The sequence below is a fragment of the Ranitomeya imitator genome, chromosome 8, assembly GCF_032444005.1.
Source record: "Ranitomeya imitator isolate aRanImi1 chromosome 8, aRanImi1.pri, whole genome shotgun sequence".
In the NCBI taxonomy this organism is placed as follows: domain Eukaryota; kingdom Metazoa; phylum Chordata; class Amphibia; order Anura; family Dendrobatidae; genus Ranitomeya; species Ranitomeya imitator.
Genome location: NC_091289.1, coordinates 77,207,584 through 77,229,774, shown reverse-complemented (window position 1 = coordinate 77,229,774; position 22,191 = coordinate 77,207,584). Strand labels below are relative to the sequence as shown.

At 44.4% G+C, this 22,191-nt stretch overlaps 1 protein-coding gene across 3 annotated transcripts in view; it reads right to left on the bottom strand.

Annotated features, from left to right (window-relative positions):
* SERHL2 (serine hydrolase like 2) overlaps nt 1-22,191 on the bottom strand; it is a 219,513-nt gene that overhangs the window by 48,509 nt on the left and 148,813 nt on the right. For all 3 annotated transcript variants that reach the window (XM_069737104.1, XM_069737107.1, XM_069737106.1), the window contains exons 8-10: nt 11,477-11,577; nt 10,883-10,962; nt 347-381 (exon numbers count right to left, since the gene is read on the bottom strand). In XM_069737104.1, coding sequence (XP_069593205.1) covers nt 347-381; nt 10,883-10,962; nt 11,477-11,577 — 216 coding nt within the window. The remainder of the gene's footprint in view (nt 1-346; nt 382-10,882; nt 10,963-11,476; nt 11,578-22,191) is intronic.

Genomic DNA, 22,191 nt, shown 5'->3' with positions numbered 1-22,191 from the left:
TGACGGATTCCCTTTAAATATACAAGCATCATTTTCAGGGAGGAAGACGACAAAGATTTAGACCCTTTAAGGAGCCTTCCTACAGGATTTAGGATGTAAAGTCAAACTAAACACAAACCAAACACTCCTTATGCCGGCTTGTCACTATCCACAAGTAGACACATTCAGAAATCTTGCACTGAGCCAAATCAGACTGCCTGCACTGCACTGCTGAGGTGCAAACCCCCTGAAATATGCTTCTGCACATGCAGTCTGGTTTTAAGACTGCTACATACAATAGGTGGTACTGCATGCAATATAGCATTCTTGGAGCCCTTCTGCATTTCAATAAAAGCTTGAATCTTACCACAGTGATCCTTATGTCGCGGCTAAAGACCACACCTAGAAATAAAACAAAAAACCTTCAGAAAAATTATTTCTATTTTAGTAAAGAATTGGTTTATTTGTACAGTATGTGGGATGCTATTGTTATTATAAACTTTGCAACTACTTTAAACTATTTTGTCCAGTTTATCCCATAGGAAAAGCTTTGTTAAATGGGTTGTCTGCCACTGCATAGAATCTGTCAGTAGAGTCAACCCTACTCACAGAAGTTGATCGGCTGCTATTTCATCAAAGGGGAAGTCTGCATAAAAGGAATATTAATAATGTCCAGCCAATCAAAAGTCATGTGACACAACAATGTCATATCACTCACTGGGAAAAGCAGCGCTGCAGGAGGTAAGCTTTCATTGTTTTCTATCGAGAAAACCAAATGGGTTAAGCTGAACACCAGGGCCGGGACAAGCAGGAAGGGTGGGAACCTGCCTTGGGCGCTACTTCTTGCCTATCCGAGGGGACAAGACTTTGAAAAAAAGAATTGCTGAATGCCTATGGCCACCTGTAACCTTCCTATGCTGGGGAAATTCAGCACAGTGAAGGCCTGGGCGCGGGCACACAGGGGAGCAGTGTCAGTCACTGGAACCGCTCACCCCTCTCTCTACCTATGCCCTGGCCTTCGCTCTTCCCCTGGACTCAATTGTATTTGCGTCTGTGTACGTGAGCCTGGATTAGGCAAGTATAAGCTTTATTTTAAATTATATTACTGTGCAGGGAGACATAAAATGAGGGGCTGTACAAAAAAGGGAGATAAAATGAGCGGCTGTGCAAAAAAGGGAGATAAAATGAGCGGCTGTGCAAATGAAGGATAAAATGAGGAGTTGGACAGATAGAGGGAATAAAATGAGGGTCTGCAGATGGATGGGGAATAAAATGAGGGGGTGTGCAAAGGGGGGATATAATGAGGGGCTGTGCAGAGGGAGGGCATAAAATAATTTGCTTTGCGGGGGGGGGGCATAAAATGAGGGGTTCTGCAGGCAAGCATAAAAAGACAGGAAGTGTGGGGTGGGCATAACATGGGGGCTGTTCAGGCAGGCATAAAAAGAAAAGTGCAGGGGAGGCATGAAATGAGGGGCTGGGCAGATGAGGGGAATAAAATGAGGGGATGCGCAGGGGAGGGGTATTAAAATCAAAGGATGTGCAGAAGGCGTGGAAATAAAATTAGAGGATGTGCTGAGGGCGGGGGAGTAAAATGAGAGGCTGTGCAGGGAAAAACACCAAGGTTACTTACTGGTAGCCGGTTTTTCCGGAGCCCATGACAGCACACCTGAGAGAGGGATCCGCCCAGTCGGGACAGGAAACCTACTGAAATAAAAGGGCGGTACCTCTCCCTCGCTTCAGTTGGTTTTCAGAGCATGAGAGGCCCCTTGGTTAGTACACATGGCAATCTACCACCACATTGTAATAATAAATAACACCCACTAAAAAGTGCACACCGAAAGGGTGAAAAAGAAGGGAGGGAATATACAGGTGCTGTCATGGGCTCCGGAAAAACTGGCTACCAGTAAGTAACCTTGGTGTTTTCCCGTCTCCCATGACAGCACACCTGAGAGATTTTTGGAGAAAGGAACACCTTAGGGAGGGACCACCGCTTGCAGCACCCTTCTACCAAAGGTAAGGTCAGTTGAGGAGGATAGATCTAGCCGGTAGTGTCTAAAGAAGGTAGACGGTGAGGACCAGGTAGCGGCCTTACAGATTTGATCAATCGATACCTCTGCTTTTTCTGCCCAGGAAGTAGCCACGGCTCTGGTGGAGTGAGCCTTGATGCCTTCAGGGATCGGGGCACCACGAGAAGCATAGGATAAGGAAATGGCCTCCCTAATCCACCTAGCAATAGTACCCTTGGATACCCCATATCCCTTCCTGCTACCCTGGAAAGCTATAAATAGTGATTGATCCTTCCTCCACTGACTAGTCAGAGATATATACTGTAAAATAGCTCTTCTTACGTCAAGCGTATGAAATTTCTCTTCCCCTGGGTTCTTAGGATTATTACAGAAAGAGGGCAACACAATTTCTTGACTCCTATGGAATTTAAGAACTACTTTCGGCAGATATGCCGGATCCGGTCTGAGCACTACTCTGTCATCAAATATCTGCGTGTAAGGAGGGGAGATAGACAGGGCTTGCAAGTCACTCACCCTACGGGCTGATGTCAATGCTACCAGAAGTACAGTCTTAAGAGTAAGTATTTTTATCGATGACTCCTGCAAGGGTTCAAATGGATCACTAGTCAGAGCCTCTAACACCAGATTCAAATCCCATGGAGGAACCCTCTGAATTACCACTGGTCTAGACCTACTACATGATTTTATAAAGCGGGACACCCATCTATTGGAGGCCAGATTACAATTATACAAGGCTCCTAATGCCGACACTTGCACCTTGAGCGTATTAGTTGCTAACCCTAGTTGCAACCCCGCCTGTAGGAATTCTAAAATAGTACCCACAGGAGCCCTGTCCCCCACAGGTTGCCCCGAAAATTCCAGAAACCTTTTCCATGTTCTGCCATATATCCTTGATGTTACTGGCTTTCTACTTTTTAACAAGGTGGAAACTAACCCTGGTGAAAACCCCTGCCTACTCAGTAATGCCCTCTCAAATTCCAGGCTGCAAGATGGAAGCCCTTCACTTGAGAGTGGCATATTGGACCCTGAGTAAGCAGGTCCGGAATTTCCGGCAGAATCCATGGATCGGTCACTGACATTTGTCTCAGGAGGGAGAACCAAGGTCTTTTTGGCCAGAATGGAGCAATCAAAATTACTCTCGCCTGCTCCATTCTGATTTTTCTTACTACCGTCGGAATCATCGCTATTGGTGGAAACACATATGCGAGGCTGAAATTCCATTGTATTTGGAGAGCATCTACCGCGAAGGGTTTTTCTCTTGGATCTAGTGAACAGAAGCTCTCTACCTTCCTGTTGCTTAGGGTGGCAAATAAATCTATCACAGGTAAGCCCCAAGCCTGCACTATCTGTTGAAACACCCGGGGATTCAAAGACCACTCTCCTTGCCTCAGTGTTTTGCGACTTAGGTAGTCTGCCTTTATATTCTCGACCCCTTTTATATGGAGAGCCGAGAGGGATAGTAGGTGGCGCTCCGCTAGTTGTAGGAGGACAGATGCTGACTTCATCAGGGAAGGGGATCTCGTCCCCCCTTGGTGGTTGATGTATGCAACAACTGCGTGATTGTCCGACATGACCCTGGTATGATGACCCTGGAGGATGGGAAGGAAATGTTTTACAGCTTTTTCTACAGCCCACAACTCTCTTAGGTTTGACGCTTGTTGTGATTCTAAATGGGACCAAGATCCCTGAACTGAGAGTGTCCCCAAATGAGCTCCCCATCCTGAACCGCTTGCATCTGTGGTGATGACCTGGTCTATTGGAGTTATCCACTGGACCCGATGTCAAATGGTCTCTTATGGTCCACCATTTTAGGGAATCTGTTACCTCTAATGAAATGCGTAGCTTTCCCTCTAAATGCCCTTTTAACCACCTCTGCGCTGACAGGACCTCCCATTGTAATTGTCTTAGATGGAACTGTGCCCATCTTACTGCGGGTATACAGGACGTCAGAGATCCCAACAGGGACATTGCCCTTCTCAATGTCATTGCGGGGTGATGAATTGCTGACTCTACAAGATTTTGAATTTTGATCAGCTTGTTTTCTGGCAAAAGACAAAGCTGACGCCTGGAATCCAGGACTAAACCCAGAAAAGATTGCACTAGCTCCGGCATCAACCTTGATTTGGCAAGATTTATTTTCCACCCCAACCGCTGTAGCGTTGATATGACTTGTTCTATTTGTGTTTGGCAATGTGTTGATGAGTTCCCTATTATGAGGAAGTCGTCCAGATACGGAACTATAACTACATTCTGAGAGCGGAGGAAAGACATGACCTCTGACATTAATTTTGTAAAAATTCTCGGTGCTATTGATAGGCCGAATGGTAGGGCAGCATACTGATAGTGCCTGAGACAGCCTTGTACATAAACCGCCACCCTTAGGTATTTTTGGTGGTCTTGATGAATTGGGACGTGGTAATAGGCGTCCTTCAGGTCTATGGCTGCCATGAAGCAACCTGGGAATAAGAGTTTTATGGCCGTATTTATTGACTCCATTTTGAAGGAGCAGTTTACTATTGACCGATTTAGATTTTTTAAATTGATAATAGTTCTCAGGGACCCGTCTGGTTTTCGTATGAGAAAAAGAGGAGAGTAAAAACCTTTTCCCTGCTCTTCCCCCGGGACCTCCACAAGAACCCGTTTTGATACGAGCTCCAGTACCTCTGCCTCAAAGGCTAGCTGCTCCTCTGGAGTCTTTCTTTGGGGCGTTAAAACAAAAGTTTGTCGCGGTGGAAAAATAAAATCTATTCTTAGGCCGTGTTCGATGACCTTTAGAGTCCAATGACTGGGGGAGATGTCTACCCAGGCTGGGAGAAAAGATGAAAGCCTTCCCCCCACCTCTGGCCTGGCGTCATTGGGAGGGTTTTTTCGCCGATGTTGAGGGACCTTTAAACATGTATCCAGATCCCCTTCTGTCTCTGGAGTCCCAATTCCTTCTATCTCCCGGGGGGCGGCCTCTACTAAATTTGCCCCTCCGAAAATAAGGCCTTCTAAAGTCCACAGGAAAACGAGGGAATCCCTTTTTCCTATCTCCTGCTTTCTCTAAAATGTCTTCCAATTTTTGACCGAAGAGGAAATGGCCGTCACATGGTATAGAACAAAGTCTATTTTTTGAAGGTAGATCCCCCGGGCATCCCTTCAACCAGAGAGCACGTCTAGCTGCATTGGATAAACTTGCAGCCCTAGCTGCCAGTCTTACAGAGTCTGCAGAGGAATCCGCTACGAAGGCAGCTGCACCTTTAGCTAAAGTTACATTGGTTAGAATTTCATCTCTCGGGGCTTTAGACTTCAGTTGCTCCTCTATCTTCTGCAGCCAGACAATAAGGGAGCAAGAGACACAGGTTCCTGCGATTGCTGGTTTCAAGCCCCCTGCGGTTGCTTCCCAGGTGTGTCTTAGGAACCCATCCGCTTTTTTATCTAAAGGATCTCTTAATACGCCAGAATCTTCTAAGGGAAGGGATAATTTTTTAGACGATCTAGCCACCGCACCATCGATTTTCGGAACCTTATCCCAAGTCTCTGAATCTTTATCCTCAAAGGGGTAACGTCTTTTAGAAGCCGAGGGAAGATTATCCGATTTTTATTCTGGAATTGACTGGGAAGGTGCGTTTTCTCTTTTCCTCTAAACCCCCAAACATTATGTCCTCCAGGGATTTGGCCGCTTTCTCATCTTTAAGGCCCATTGAAGCTCTAACGGCTTTTACTAGCTTGTCCGTGTTCTCAGTAAGAAAGCACGGACGGCCCCCCACATCACTATCAGAAGAGGAGTCAGAGGACTTAGGAGAAGAGGAGCAGGGAGATAACGGTTCCTCCTGACCTTCCTCATCAGAAGGAGATACCTCAGAAGCCGAAACCGGTTCAGGGTGTTTACTACCCTTTTTCTTAAGGGCTGCTTTAACAGAGTCTTGTACTTCGGCTCTGATTATTGCTCTAAGACTAGAGGCAAAGTCAGGGGTCTCTTCCTGGATAGTCTTTTGAATACAATCTATACAAAGACTTTTCTGCCACTGAACTGCCAATGGGACATTACAGAGGGCACATTCTTTATTCTTTGTCTTGGAACTAGCCTTCCTCGGCGCCGGATTCCGAGGCGGACTGGGAGCACGGGGAACATTCCTCCTGGATGTCGAAGAGTCCTGAGACGTCCGACTAGGATGATTGCTGCTCCTTCCATTTGAGCGGCTATTCTTCTTAGGATGATGACGAGCAGATGTATCGCCTGATAAGGGCTCTTGCTGCTGTAATAGCTGCTGCTGCTGCTCCATACCCTCCATCTCTGGACTGTATGGGAATGAGCAGCGATCTATTGCAGCCACCCCCTTAATAAGGGTTCGTTCCACAGCGCTCCCCGCCTCTTCCGGTAACAATTCTTGCTCCTCTCCCCCTCCAGAACACCGCCGGAGAGCTCACATAATTACCGGCGTTTCAAACCATGGGCGCCGCCATCTTGGATCCGGCGCGCCTCTCTGACATCACACAGGCACGCCCCTTCACTGAACGCCAGCCGCGCACCCGGAAGTCGCTCCAGCAGAGGGGGAGAGAGCGGCGTGGCAGCCGCAGAATGGCTCCAGAGATCCGGACTGCGCTGGACCGACGCCCGCACGTGCGCAAGAGCCCGAAGGATCTGCGGACGGCGCTACCAGCATCCCGAAGGCCGACCTACAGGCGTCCTGCCTGCTCTTCAAGTGCCGGGTAAGTGGATCTTCTATCAACGAAAAAATAAAAACAAAAACAAAAAAGTACCGCCGTGATTCAGCACAATGGTTCCCGTCAGGACCGGAAACCCAACTGAAGCGAGGGAGAGGTACCGCCCTTTTATTTCAGTAGGTTTCCTGTCCCGACTGGGCGGATCCCTCTCTCAGGTGTGCTGTCATGGGAGACGGGAAAACACTTAATTCTGATATTAATATAGATCTCAATTTAAACACAACACTAAAAAAGTCCAACCCATATACAAAACTTTATTAGATAGAAACTAAAAAGGGGGACTTAAAGCAGAGGTACATCTAAGTTATGGGTGGGTAGGGATATTGGCAACCCAGGGGAAAACAAAATGTCTGCCCCGCTCGACGTTGGCTCACCCTCACTGACCCTGTTATTCCCTGCAAAAGAATGGCACCACAGTGAATAAACAGCAAGCATACAGACACATGAGGGACATACAGAGAAGAAGAATCTCTTAATAATGAAATGAGCCTATAACTAGTAAGCTTGACACAAATATAGATGTTAGGATGCCACAAAAGACCACGAAGAGAAATATTCCTCTATATTAGGGCAGCACGGAAGCTCAGTGGTTAGCACTGCAGCCTTGCAGTGCTGGGGTCCTGGGTTCAAATCCCACCAAGGACAACATCTGCAAGGAGTTTGTATGTTCTCCCCGTGTTTACATTGGTTTCCTCTGGGCACTCCAGTTTCCTCCCACGTTCCAAAGACATACTGATAGGGATCTAAGATTGTGAGCCTCAATGGGGACAGTGATGATAATGTGTGCAAACTGTAAAGCGCTGCGGAATATGTTAGCGCTATATAAAAAGAAAGATTATTATTAAAGCAGAAGATATTTCTGACCCTAAATAAAAGTCTAGTGGTTCCCTCGCTCGCATTCTGCTAATCCTTAATGACCCTGGTAAGACCCTACAAGCAGCAAACCCACAGTACTTTAGTAAACATGTAGAGAAAGAGAATGTCCTAATGGCACACATACTAATAATAGAAGACTCTCAATGTGTATATATTTGAATCACATATACCTCAATGTAGGGATAGACAGTGCTTGATAGTGCTGTTAGGACATTTTATTTCTCTACATGTTTATGTTTCCTATACCCTAAACTACTGTGGGTTCTCTCCCTTATTGGGTCTTACTAGGGTCATTAAGGGAATAGGTAGGGAAACCACTGGGCTCTGATTTAGAGTCAGCATCCCAACTAATGAACATTGTGTAATAGAGAGGAAGTTTTCTCTTTGTGGTCTTTTGTGGTGTCCTGACATCTATATTTGTATCTAGCTGTCTAGTTATATGCACATTTCATTAAGAGATTCTGCTCTATGGCCCTCAGATGTGTCTTTGTGTGTGCCTGCTGTTTATTCACGGTGGTGCCATTCTTTTGCAGGGTATAACATAGTAACATAGTACATAGTAACATAGTTAGTAAGGCCGAAAAAAGACATTTGTCCATCCAGTTCAGCCTATATTCCATTATAACAGTGTCAGTGAGGGAGAGCCGACGTCAAGTGGGGGCGCCATTTTGTTTTCCCCAAGGGTGTCAACCTCCAGTATAAGGTAGGGAAGCCATGAGATCATAATTAGGGTCAATATCACTCCCCAATCATACCTTTTACTTACCTCTGCTTTAAGCCCCCCTTTTTAGTTTGCATTTCATAAAGTTTTGTATATAGTAGGTGGGTCTTTTTAGAGCTGTGGAAAGTGAAGGCCATTACATTAGAGGCGGTGCATTTGAGCCATTAAATTAGGGGCTGTGCGGGGGGATAGCAAATTATATGAGGAGCTGAGGTGACCATACTGGATATGGGGCTGTGGTGATCATACTAGAAAGAGGGCTGTGTTGAATATCATACTGTTTGAGATGCTGTTTGTAAGCCATAATACTGTTTGGGGTGCTGTGGGAGCATCACTGTATTCATGGGGGCTTTTTTGGGCATCATACTATGTATGGGGGTCTGGGGTGAACATCATACTATATATGGGGGTTGTGGTGATGGCTATAATATATATTGGTGGCTTGTTGTGGATATCATAACGTATGGGCGGCTGTCGTGACAGTGTGAGTAGTTACAGATTGAAGAGGGCAGCGTGGTGGGCAGTATGAAGGCATAGTGTGAAGATGAGGCATAGAATGGATATGGAGAGGGGACAGCGTGAAATTGAAGCACAATATAGAGAGGGGTTAGCATGGCGGAAAGACAGTGTGGAGATATAGAAATTGTAATGGAAAATTAGAGAGGAGACAGCCATGGCATTGCCCGTGGTTCATAAGGGCAGATGGTGTGGCAGACACAAAGACAAAGACACAAATAGTCTATAAATTTAAGGGTAGGTTAATTTTAACATTGAGGGATAGAATATCAAAAATAAAATCCAGAAAATCACATTGTATAAATTACAGTATATAAATTAAATTTGCATTTTGCAGTGAGAGATAAGTATTTGATCCCTCTTGGCAAACAAAACTTAATACTTGGTGGCAAAACCCTTGTTGGCAAGTACAGCAGTCTGACTTTTATTTGTAGTTGATGATGAGGTTTCCACATGTCAGGAGGAATTTTGGTCCACTCCTCTTTGTAGATCATCTCTAAATCACTGAAATTTTGAGGCTGTCACTTGGCAACTCGGAGCTTCAACTCCCTCCATAAGTTTCCTATGGGATTAAGGTCTGGAGACTGGCTAGGCCACTCCATGACCTTAATGTGCTTCTTTTTGAGCCACTTCTTTGTTGCCTTAGCTGTATGTTTTGGGTCATTGTCTTGCTGGTAGACCCAGCCACGACCCATTTTTAACATCCTGGCAGAGGGAGAGAGTTGTCACTCAGGATTTTACAGTACATGGCTCCATCCATTCTCCCCTTGATGCAGTGAAATAGTCCTGTGCCCTTAGCAGAGAAACACCCCCAAAACATAATGTTTCCACCTCCATGATTGAAAGTGGGGATGGCGTTTTTTTGGTCATAGGCAACATTTCTATTCCTCCAAGCACGGCAATTTGAGTTAATGTCAAAGAGGTAAATTTTTGTCTCATCTGACCACAGCACCTTCTCCCAGTAACTCACAAAATAATCCAGGTGTTCATTGGCAAACTTTAAGCAAAAATAAACTTGGCACTCAAAATTATGAAAGATGAGGAAATTTCATCTATTTTGCTTACAGACAAAAATAGAAGAAATAAAATAACTGAACGTTTTCACACAGACAGCTCTATGTATAAATAATAAATTAACTTATACCACTAATATATTTATAGTACTCTTGTGCTGCCATTCTTCTACTATCCTAGAGTAATAACTGCACTTTAATAGTCATGTGGGTATTTAGGTAATTTTAGAAATTTATGAATAAAAGGATTTGTATTCTGTTAAAGGGAACGTCAGTAAATCCACAAATCTAAACAGCACATTTATAGGTTAATAACAACATGGATTTCATTGAAACAAGACATCGGATCACAGATATCAAGATATCATGTTATTCAGCTTCCTATGACCTACATGGGTTGATCCTACTGACAGATTTCCATGTATATAAAAATTATATATTTTGTTACCTTTTGTGTTTTCTTGGATTGTGAGCACCCTAATATTATAGTATATTTTTTGGTACTTTGTGCATTTAATATCTGAGTATGTCTGTATTGGTAAAAATTGCTAACAGGAAAAAAGTTGTTTAGATTGAGATTTTAACACATCTTAAAAAAACAAAGAGTATCATGTACACATTATTGTCAGATGACAAACACTCATTGGGGAAAACTGCTATTTATAGTCACTTGAATAGTAATTGCATAAAATAAAATGAAAATGCACTCAATCAACAACAGAACTTTGCTGGACACCCAACCCATTTATGGAATATATTTCTCAGAGTGCCACCAAGCTTTTTGTCGTGATTCCTTTTGCATTTTTCTCAAATATTTTATTGACGGTGTTAGGCGAGTTTCACATGCCCGACATTCATGGTCCAGGTGCAGACTGCTATGTCCTGATTAGACACTGGTGTCCTGACAAGAACTGCTTTCATGTATGAGGCAGTTTGGGTCAGGAGATCTGTGGCTGGTTCCCACATCATGGTCCGTTCTCAGACCATCAAGGTCCGAAATATGAAAATGGTCTTAAGCAAACACCACCATTATATCTACTCACCACCAGGTGCAGGTTTAGTCCCACGCTGCAGGAGCACTTTGGCTGTGTCAGAGTTTAATGATGGATTGCCATCCAATAATCTATATAAATGCCAAAAGGTAAATAAAAATGACAAAAATGCAGCTGACTCAAGTATATAAAAATACAGTTCTGACACTTATATGTTAATCTCTTCATCCTCCAGCACACAATACATAAAACAGATCAAAGATTACCCGCCATCACTCAATCTTAGCATCAGAATACTATTTTCTTTACTAATGTTATAGTGCAGACCAAGCGTATGTGGCCAACATCCCTGGAGACTGTAGCTGCAAGTGTTAGCGATGGTCAATATAGTGAATGGAGCCATCCTGTACACTGTCCGCATCTGGCCCTCCAGGAGCGGATACCAGCTCATTAGCGGGGTTGCCAAGTGTCAGACCCCCACCAATTTGATATTGATATCCTCCCTGAAGGAAAGGTAATCTATATCAATGTAGCGGCAACCCTTTTATTGTCTGGTGGGAACTGATCGTTTTGTAGCAGAGGGAAGACCCTTTAGGAAATTAGATGGAACTCCGAGAACTCCCCATAGAGAATGGCAATGCTCACCTTTGCAAGGCTCCTTCTTGGGTATAAACCTTTGTTCCGTTTGCATGCTCTATCCGAGAGTAATGGATGATTTCCTTTTTTAGGTGGTTTAGTATTAAATCCTGTAAACAGAATTCACAACACTTAGCATGTTTTTTATTTAAAACATTTCTGTGACAGTCCAATTCATCTGCAAAATGTATTATACTTGTATATAGCAACACACTTCACAGGGAAGATATCCACACAGACATGGCAAAAACATACAAACTCCATGCAGATGTTTGGCGTTTGAACCGAGGAGTGCTAACCACTGAGCCACTGTGTCCACATGTGGAAGAAACAATTCAGTTTCATGGAACATATTTTAATTGCTGAACTTTTCACCCAAATTTGCTGTGTGAGAATATTCCCAATGCTATTATTATTATTATTTATTTATATAGCACCATTGATTCCATGGTGCTGTTCATGAGAAGGGGTTACATACAAATTAAAGATATCACTTACAGTAAGCAAACTAACAATGACAGACTGATACAGAGGGGCGAGGACCCTGCCCTTGTGGACTTACATTCTTCCACTAAGGGTATGTGCACACGTAGAATGGTCCACTGCGGATTTACCACGTTTTTGTGCGGATTCCACTGCAGTTTTCTATTATGGAGCATGTGTAAAACTGCTGCAGATTCCGCACAAAGAGTTGACATGCTGCGGAATATAAACCGCTGCGGATTCCGCACAAAGAGTTGACATGCTGTGGACTGTAAACCGCTGCATTTCCGCGCGTTTTTTTCCGCAGCATGTGCACTGCGGATTGTGTTTCCCATAGGTTTACATTGTACTGTAAATGCACGGGAAACCGCTGCGGACACGCAGCTGCAAAAACGCTGCAGATCCGCAGAAAAATCAGCAGCGTGTGCACATAGCCTAATGCTTTTATTCAGACAAGAGTATTAGGCCTCTTTCACACATCAGTTTTTTGCCGTCAGTCACAATCCATTTGCTCTACGGATCTGTCGCAGATTGTAAAAAACTGATGCGACGGATTCGTTTTTTCGACAGATCCGACTAGCGGATCTGGCTAAATAAATCAGAGCATGCTTAGGTAAAAAAAAAAAATGGAATCCGTCACCGGATTCCGTCATTTGACGGATCCAGTACCCATAGGCTTCCATTCGAGCAAACGACGGACGGCGACTGTCTGTCGGTGTCCGGTTTTTCAACATACACAAAAGAAGTTACTTTGTCTGTTGTCTCCGGCCGCCGGACAAACAACTTTCGACAGATCCGACAGATGAAACGTGAGGCCATCCGTCGCTAATACTAGTCTATGAGAAAAAAACGGATATGGCGGCATCAGTCGCTGGATTCGTTTTTTTTTTTCAAAATTCTACGGATTGCGACTGATAGCAATAACCTGATGTGTAAAAGGGGCCTTACAGTTCTTACTGAAAAGACATTTAGTGCCAAAAAGAAGATTGTACCTATTCAACAATAAGAATACTATTTGAGGGAAATGTTCTTTTCATTCCTGTGACAGGACTGATGCAGGTAATAAGCCAATTTTAAAAATTAGCAGCTATAACTTTGCAGAGCGGAGGGGTCATGGCCGCCCCGACAAAGATCTACTATAGCTTTAGCAAGATAGTGGTGAATATTATAATGTTAATCCCTTTACCCCAAAGGTGGTTTGCATGCTAATGACCAGGCCAATTTTTACAATTCTAACCACTGTCACTTTATGTGGTAACTCTGGAACGCGTCAACGGATCCCAGTGATTCTGCGTCAACGGATCCCGGTGATTCTGAGACTGTTTTTTCGTGACATACTGTACTTCATGATAGTGGTAAAATTTCTTCGGTATGACTTGTGTTTATTTGTGAAAAAAAAACAGAAATTTAGCGAAAATTTGGAAAATTTAGCAATTTTCCGCTTTTGAATTTTCATGCCCTTAAAGGGAACCTGTCACCCCGTTTTTTCAATATGAGCTAAAAATAGCGTTCAATAGGGCCTGAGCTGTGCTTTACAATAGTGCCTTTATTGTCCCCTGATTCCCCACCTTTGCTGCCAAAATACCTTAGTAAACTCGCCGTTTTCGGCTATCAATCACGCTGGTCCGGTCGGATGAGCGTAGCCAAATCGCTGTTTCTCCCCCCACTCCTCGGCGTGTCAGATGCTTTTTTGGCAGCTGCGCAGTGCATTCGGCTCTAGCACATGCGCAGTATGTATTGCCCAACTGTTGGCAAAGTATACAATACATCATTGCGCATACGTGATTTTCCACTGTAACCTCTGTGCCCCGGAAGTCTGGATATGCAAATTGTGTTGTCCTGGACGCCGGTAAACTTTTCCCATCCAGAACTGCTAGCGTAAGTTTTGTAACAAAATCGCTTACCGCATATACTCGAGTATAAGCCGAGATTTTCAGCCCACTTTTTTGGGCTGAAAGTCCCCCTCTCGGCTTATACCCGAGTCATACCCAGGGGTCGGCAGGTGAGGGGGAGTGGGGGCTGTCTAATTATACTTACCTGCTCCTGGCGCTGTGCAGTCCCTGCTTCCCCGGCGCCCCAGCTTCTTCCTGTACTGAGCGGTCACATGGTACCGCTCATTACAGTAATGAATATGTGGCTCCACCTCCCATAGAGGTGGAGCCGCATATTCATTACTGTAATGAGCGGTAACGGTGATCGCTCACTACAGGAAGAAGCTGCAGTGCCGGGGAAGCAGGGACTGCACAGCGCCAGGAGCAGGTAAGTATAACGGGGAGAAGGAGCGCTGCGCTGCGCGATACTCACCTGCTCCTCGTTTCGGCGCCGCTCCATCTTCAGCAGTGGCGCTCAGGTCAGAGGGCACGGTGACGTGGTTAGTGCGTGCCCTCAGCCTGAACGTCAGTGCTGAAGATGGAGTGGCGCCGGAACGATCAGCACGTGAATATTGAAAGCGCCGGGGGCCTGAGCGACGGAGAGGTGAGAATGTGATTTTTTTTTTATCACAGCAAATGGGGCAAGTGTCTGTATGGAGCATCTATGGGGCCATAACGTTTGTGCAGCACTATAAGGGACCATAACGTTTGTGCAGCACTATATGGGGCCATAACGTTTGTGCAGCACTATATGGGGCCATAATGTTTGAGCAGCATTATATGGGGCCATAACGTTTGAGCAGCATTATATGGGGCCATAATGTTTGTGCAGCACTATAAGGGGCCATAACGTTTGTGCAGCACTATATGGGGCCATAACGTTTGTGCAGCACTATATGGGGCCATAATGTTTGTGCAGCACTATAAGGGGCCATAATGTTTGTGCAGCACTATATGGGGCCATAATGTTTGTGCAGCACTATATGGGGCTATAATGTTTGTGCAGCACTATAAGGGGCCATAATGTTTGTGCAGCACTATATGGGGCCATAACTTTGTGCAGCACTATAAGGGGCCATAACATTTGTGCAGCACTATATGGGGCCATAATGTTTGTGCAGCACTATATGGGGCCATAACGTTTGTGCAGCACTATAAGGGGCCATAACTTTGTGCAGCACTATAAGGGGCCATAACATTTGTGCAGCACTATATGGGGCCATAACGTTTTTGCAGCACTATATGGGGCCATAACGTTTGTGCAGCACAATAAGGGGCCATAATGTTTGTGCAGCACTATATAGGGCCATAACTTTGTGCAGCACTATAAGGGGCCATAACGTTTGTGCAGCATTATATGTTTGTGCTTTCATTCTATCTATGGTATTCCTTCTAACTTTCTCATTCCTTCTTTCTATCTATTTATCCATCTCATCTATCTAAGAGCATATTGCATACAACATACACCCTACGACATACACACTGTGACATAAACCCAGCGATATACGACTTGCAACCTACCACATGTGACATGCAACATACTACATGTGACATGCAACATACCACATGCAACATACCACATGTGACATGTAACATGTGACATGCAACATACTACATGCAACAACATGCGACAACATGCAACATGCAACTACATGCGACAATATGAGTCATGCGACGACATGCAACAACATGTGACGTGTAAGAACATGTGACAACATGCAACAAAATGTGACAGCATGTGACATGCAACGACATGCCGCAACATGCGACATGCAACGACATGTGACAACATGTGACACGTGACAACATGCAACATACAACTACATGCGACAATATGCGTCATTCGACGACATGCAACAACATGCAGCAACATTCAACATGCGACAACATACGACATGCAAGAACATGCAACATGTGACGGCATGCGGCGACATGCAACATGTGACAATATGCAACACCATGCGACATGCAACATGCGACAGCAGGCGATATGCGACGACATGCAACAGCATGTGACACACAACATGCGACGACATGCTACAACATGCACCATGCGACTACATGCAACACCATGCGACAATATGCGGCATGGGACGACATGCGACAGCATGCGACGACATGCACCAAGCGACGACATGCAACAACATTCACCATGCAACGACATGCGTCATGCGACAACATGCACCATACAACATGCAACATACACCATACAACACATACATACATATAGACATACAGTACATATAACAGAGTACATACTCACCATCACTTGTCACTTTGATCCCCGAAGCAAGTGTCATATGTAAAAAATATTAAAATAACAAATAACCTATATACTCCCTGTCCACAGAAATCTAATTTAATCTAATCTAATCTAAACGAGTGTCCCTTGACGATCTCCCGTGGAGGACAGCATCAACTGATGCGACTGCTCCCCAGGGGCTCCAGTAATACAATGATGGAAGGTATGCTTCCCCAATGTATTCCCCACAATGTATTCCTACGCCACTGTGAGAAAATAGTCCCTAGTCTCACTTCTGGCACTGCTGTTTTGGAAAAATCCCAGGCAGCTTTGCCAGAAAGTGACACTCTGAACTAAGGTAACCTCTTCAGTGATGGACTGCAGGAGCCATTGTCTCCTGTCAGTGTGTCACTGAGGGTCCTATAGAGCAGTGACATCACCCGTGCATGCACAATGATGTGCTGTATGCTATGCCCACAGTTGGGCAAAGCATAATGCGCAGGCGCAAGATGAGACTTTAATGCGCACGCGCGAAATACTACGCCAACGCCGGGAAGAAGTTTCTTAGGGAAAAGACAGAGGTGGGGAGAAACAGAGATTTGGCTACGCCCATCCGACCGGACCAGCGTGATTGACAGCCGAAAACGGCGAGTTTACTAATGTATTTTGGCAGCAAAGGTGGGGAATCGGGACAAATAAATTGAACGCTATTTTTAGCTCATATTGAAAAAACGGGGTGACAGGTTCCCTTTAAATCACAGTAACATTTCCCATATGTCTACTTTACACCAGCACAATTTTGGAACCAAAATTTTTTATTGTTAGGAAGTTTAAAGGTATGTTTCCACGTTCAGGAAACGCTGCGTGTTTGACGTTGCGTAGAGCCGCAGCGTCAAACACGCAGCGTCCAGATGTTGCAGCATAGTGGAGGGGATTTCATGAAATCCCGTCTCCACTATGCATTAAAAGACGCATGCGGCATACCCGCGGAAACGGACATGCGGCGCGTCTTAAGAACGCAGCATGTCCTTACAATGCTGAAACAACGCAAGGACAATGCAGGTGACCTGCCAGTGACCTCAGGTGCAGATTTGGTCAGGATTTTACCTGCATAAAATCCTGACCAAATCCTGATGCAATCCTGAACGTGGACACATACCCTAAGGCTATGTGCACACGCTGCGGATTTTGCTGCGGATCCGCGTTTCCGCAGCTGCGGGTTCGCAGCGGTTTCCCATGTGTTTACAGTACAATGTAAACCTATGGGAAACGCAATCCGCAGTGCACATACTGCAGAAAAAACGTGCGGAAACGCAGCGGTTTACATTCAGCAGCATGTCAATTCTTCGTGCGGAATCCGCAGCGGTTTTACACCTGTTCCATAATAGAAAACCGCAGGTGTAAAACCGCAGTGGAATCCGCACAAAAACCGCGGTAAATGCGCAGTAAAAACGCAGTGTTTTTGCCCTGCAGATTTATCAAATCCGTAGTGGACCATTCTACATGTGCACATACCCTTAAGGGTTAAAAGTTGACAAGAGATTTTTCCAACAAATTTTACAAAACCATTTTTTTGGGGACCACTTCACATTTGAAGTCACGTTGAGGGGTCTATGTGACAGAAGATATCCAAAAGTGACACCATTCTAAAAACTGCACCAAAGTTCTCAAAACCACATTCAAGAAGTTTATTAACCCTTCAGGTGATTCACAGGAGTTTAAAAAAAAAAAAAACTTTTTTTTTTTTTTTTTTTAAATTGACTTTAGATCCAATTTTTTTTATTCTGACAAGGGTAAGGGTATGTTTCCACGTTCAGGATTGCATCAGGATTTGGTCAGGATTTCATGCAGGTAAAATCCTGACCAAATCTGCACCTGAGGTCACTGGCAGGTTACCTGCGCTGTCCTTGCGTTTTTTCTGCAATGTAAGGACATGCTGCGTTCTTAAGACGCGCCGCATGTGCATTTTCGCGGGTATGCCGCATGCGTCTTTTAATACATAGTGGAGAAGGGATTTTATGAAGTCCCCTCCACTATGCTGTAACATCTGGACGCAGCGTTTCCTGAACGTGGAAACATACCCTAACAGGAAACAATGGACTGCAAAATTTGAGCATTCCAATACCACATATGAGGGAGAAAACCACTGTTTGGGCGCACGGCAGAGCTCGGAAATAATGGAGCGTCATTTGATTTTTTGAATGCAAAATTTGCTGCCACAATTGGCAGATGCCATGTAGCATTTGGAAAGCCTATGATGTGCCTAAACAGTGAAAATCCCCCACAAGTGACAATATTTTGGAAACTAGACCCCTTAGGCAACTGATCTGGATGTGTGGTAAGCATATTGAACCCTCAGGTGCTTCACAGAAGTTTATAGCGTTGAGCTGTAAAAATAAAAAAAATCTAAATTTTCCCCACAAATGTTTTGCACAAAATACTGCATTTTAATAAGGGTAACAGGAGAAATTGCACCATACAATTTGTTGTGCAATTTCTCCTGAGTATGCCGATACCCTATATCAGGGAGAAAACCGCTGTTTGTGCGCACGGTAGAGCTGGGAAGGGAAGGAGCGCCATTTGACTTTTTGAATGTAAAATTTCCTGGAATCATTTACGGAAGTCATATCCCATTTGGAGAGCCCCTGATGTGCCAAAACCGGGGAAACCCCCCACAAGTGACCCCATTTTGGAAACTAGACCCCCTCAAGGAATGCATTTAGACACATGGTGAGCACCTTGGACCCCTAGGTGCTTCACAGAAGTTTATAACATTGAGCCGTGAAAATAATAAAATCACATATTGCTCACAAAAATGTTATTTTAGCCCCAAGTGTTTAATTTTTATAAGGGTTTATAGTAATTGTTTTTTTTTTACAACAAACCGAGGTCCATTTTTTCCTGAGTGCGCCAATACCCTACATATAATTGGGAAATGTTTTTCAGGCACAGTGCAAAGCTAGGAGCGCCAGATTTTACTGTTATGTTTTGCAGGTGCCTTGACCCACTGGGAGAGCCCATGAGGTGCCAGAACAGCAGAACCCCCCCATAAGTGACCCCATTTTACAGAGCAGCACCACCACACCAGCCTGGGATGGGATTTCCCGGAGGCCACCGCACCAACCTGGACCACCGAACAACCGCTGTGCATTTTATGGTCTGGTGCTTCTTATAGTCCAAAAAATACGGTATTTTTGCATAGCTTTATTCTGAGAACTTTAACTTTTTTATTTTTTAACTGATGGAGCTGTATGATGGCTTGTTTTTTGCGGGACAAGATGACGTTTTTGGCGGTACCATGTTTATTTATATCTGTCTTTTTGATCGCGTTTTATTTCACTTTTTGTTCAGCAGTATAAAGCATTGTTTTTTTTGCCTTGTTTATTATATTTTTTTATGGTGTTCACTAAAGGGGTTAACTAGTGGGACGTTTTATAGGTCGGGTTGTTGCAGACACGGCGATGCCAAATGTTTGTATTTTTATTGTTATATTTTATTGTGTTTTTTTCATTGAAATATTTATTTAGAAATACAATATCTTTTGTTTTTTAATTTCTAAATATATTTACAATTACCGTATATACTCGAGTATCAGCCAAGATTTTTAGCCCATTTTTTTAGGCTGAAAGTGCCCCTCTCGGCTTATACTCGAGTCAATGTCTCTTGGGGGTCGGCGGGGGAGGGGAGCGGCGGCTGTGACATACTCATCTGCTCCCGGCGAGGTCCCTGCATCTCCAGTCGCTGACAGCTTCTTCCGTGTTGAGCGGTCACATGGTGCCGCTCATTACAGTAATGAATATGGACCCGACTCCACTCCCATAGGGGTGGAGCCGCATATTCATTACTGTAATGAGCTGTAATCGTGACAGCTCAACGCTGGAAGAAGCTGTCAGTGCCCGGAGACAGGAGATGCAGGGACAGTGCCAGGAGCAGGTGAGTATAATGGGGAGGGGGAGCACTGCGCGATATTCACCTCTCCTGGTTCCGGCGCTGCTCCGTCTTCCGCATCCAAATGCGGAACAGTATAAACGCCCCCCCACCCCACCCCTCCACCCCCCCAAAAGAAATTCATGAATAGCTGGTTTTTGGTCATCCTGCCTCACAAAAATCGGAATAAAAAGCGATCAAAAAATGTCACATGCCCGAAAATGTTACCAATAAAAACGTCAACTCGTCCCGCAAAAAACAAGACCTGACATGATTCTGTGGACCAAAATATGGAAAAATTATAGGTCTCAAAATGTGGAGACGCAAAAACTTTTTTGCTATAGAAAGCGTCTTTTAGTGTGTGACAGCTGCCAATCATAAAAATCCGCTATAAAAAATGCTATAAAAGTAAATCAAACCCCCCTTCATCACTCCCTTAGTTAGAGAAAAATAATAACATTTAAAAAAATGTATTTATTTTCATTTTCCCGTTAGGGCTAGGGTTAGGGCTACGTTTAGGGTTGGGGCTAGGGTTGGAGCTAAAGTCAGGGTTAGGGTTGGGGCTAAAGTTAGGGTTGGGGCTAAACTAAGGGTTAGGGTTGGGGCTAAAGTTAGGGTTAGGGTTGGGGCTAAAGTTACGGTTAGGGTTGGGGCTAAAGTTAGGGTTTGGATTACATTTACGGTTGGGATTAAGGTTTGGATTAGAGTTAGGGGTGTGTCAAGGTTAGGGGTGTGGTTAGGGTTACTGTTAGGATTAGGGGTATGTTTGGATTAGGGTCTCAGTTAGAATTGGGGGGTTTCCACTGTTTAGGTACATCAAGGGCTCTCCAAACGCGACATGGTGTCCGATCTCAATTCCAGCTAATTCTGCGTTGAAAAAGTAAAACAGTGCACCTTCCCTTCCGAGCTCTCCTGTGCGCCCAAACAGGGGTTTACCCCAACATATGGGGTATCAGCGTACTCGGGACAAATTGGACAACAACTTTTGGGGTCCAAGTTCTCTTGTTACCCTTGGGAAAATAAAAATTTGGGGGGCTAAAAATCATTATTGTGGGAAAAAAAGTTTTTTTTATTTTCACGGCCCTGCATTGTAAACTGTAGTGAAACACTTGGGGGTTCAAAGTTCTCACAACACATCTAGATAATTTACTTGTGAGGTCTAGTTTCCAATATGGGGTCACTTGTGGGGGGTTTCTTCTGTTTGGGTACATCAGGGGCTCTGCAAATGCAACGTGACGCCTGCAGACCAATCCATCTAAGTCTGCATTCCAAATGGCGCTCCTTTCCTTCTGAGCTCTGCCATGTGCCCAAACAGTGGTTCCCCCCACATATCGGGTATCATCGTACTCAGGACAAATTGTACAACAACTTTTGGGGTCCAATTTATCCTGTTACCCTTGTGAAAATACAAAACTGGGGGCTAATAAATCATTTTTTTGAAAAAAAAAAGAATTTTTATTTTCACGGCTCTGCGTTATAAACTGTAGTGAAACACTTGGGGGTTCAAAGCTCTCAAAACACATCTAGATAAGTTCCTTAGGGGGTCTACTTTTCAAAATGGTGTCACTTGTGGGAAGTTTCAATGTTTACGCACATCAGGGGCTCTCCAAACGCGACATGGTGTCCCATCTCAATTCCAGTCAATTTTGCATTGAAAAGTCAAACGGCGCTCCTTCCCTTCCGAGCTCTGCTATTCGCCCAAACAGTCGTTTACCCCCACATATTGGGTATCAGTGTGCTCAGGACAAATTGCACAACAACTTTTGGGGTCCAATTTCTTCTCTTACCCTTGGGAAAATAAAAAATTGGGGGCGAAAAGATAATTTTTGTGAAAAAATATGATTTTTTATTTTTACGGCTCTGCATTATAAACTTCTGTGAAGCACTTATTGGGTCAAAGTGCTCAACACACATCTAGATAAGTTCCTTAAGGGGTCTACTTTCCAAAATGGTGTCACTTGTGGGGGGTTTCAATGTTTAGGCACATCAGGGGCTCTCCAAACGCAACATGGCGTCCCATCTCAATTCCTGTCAATTTTGCATTGAAAAGTCAAACGGCGCTCCTTCCCTTACAAGCTCTCCCATGCGCCCAAACAGTGGTTTACCCCCACATATGGGCTATCAGCGCACTCAGGACAAATTGTACAACAACTTTTGGGGTCCACTTTCTCCTGTTACCCTTGGTAAAATAAAACAAATTG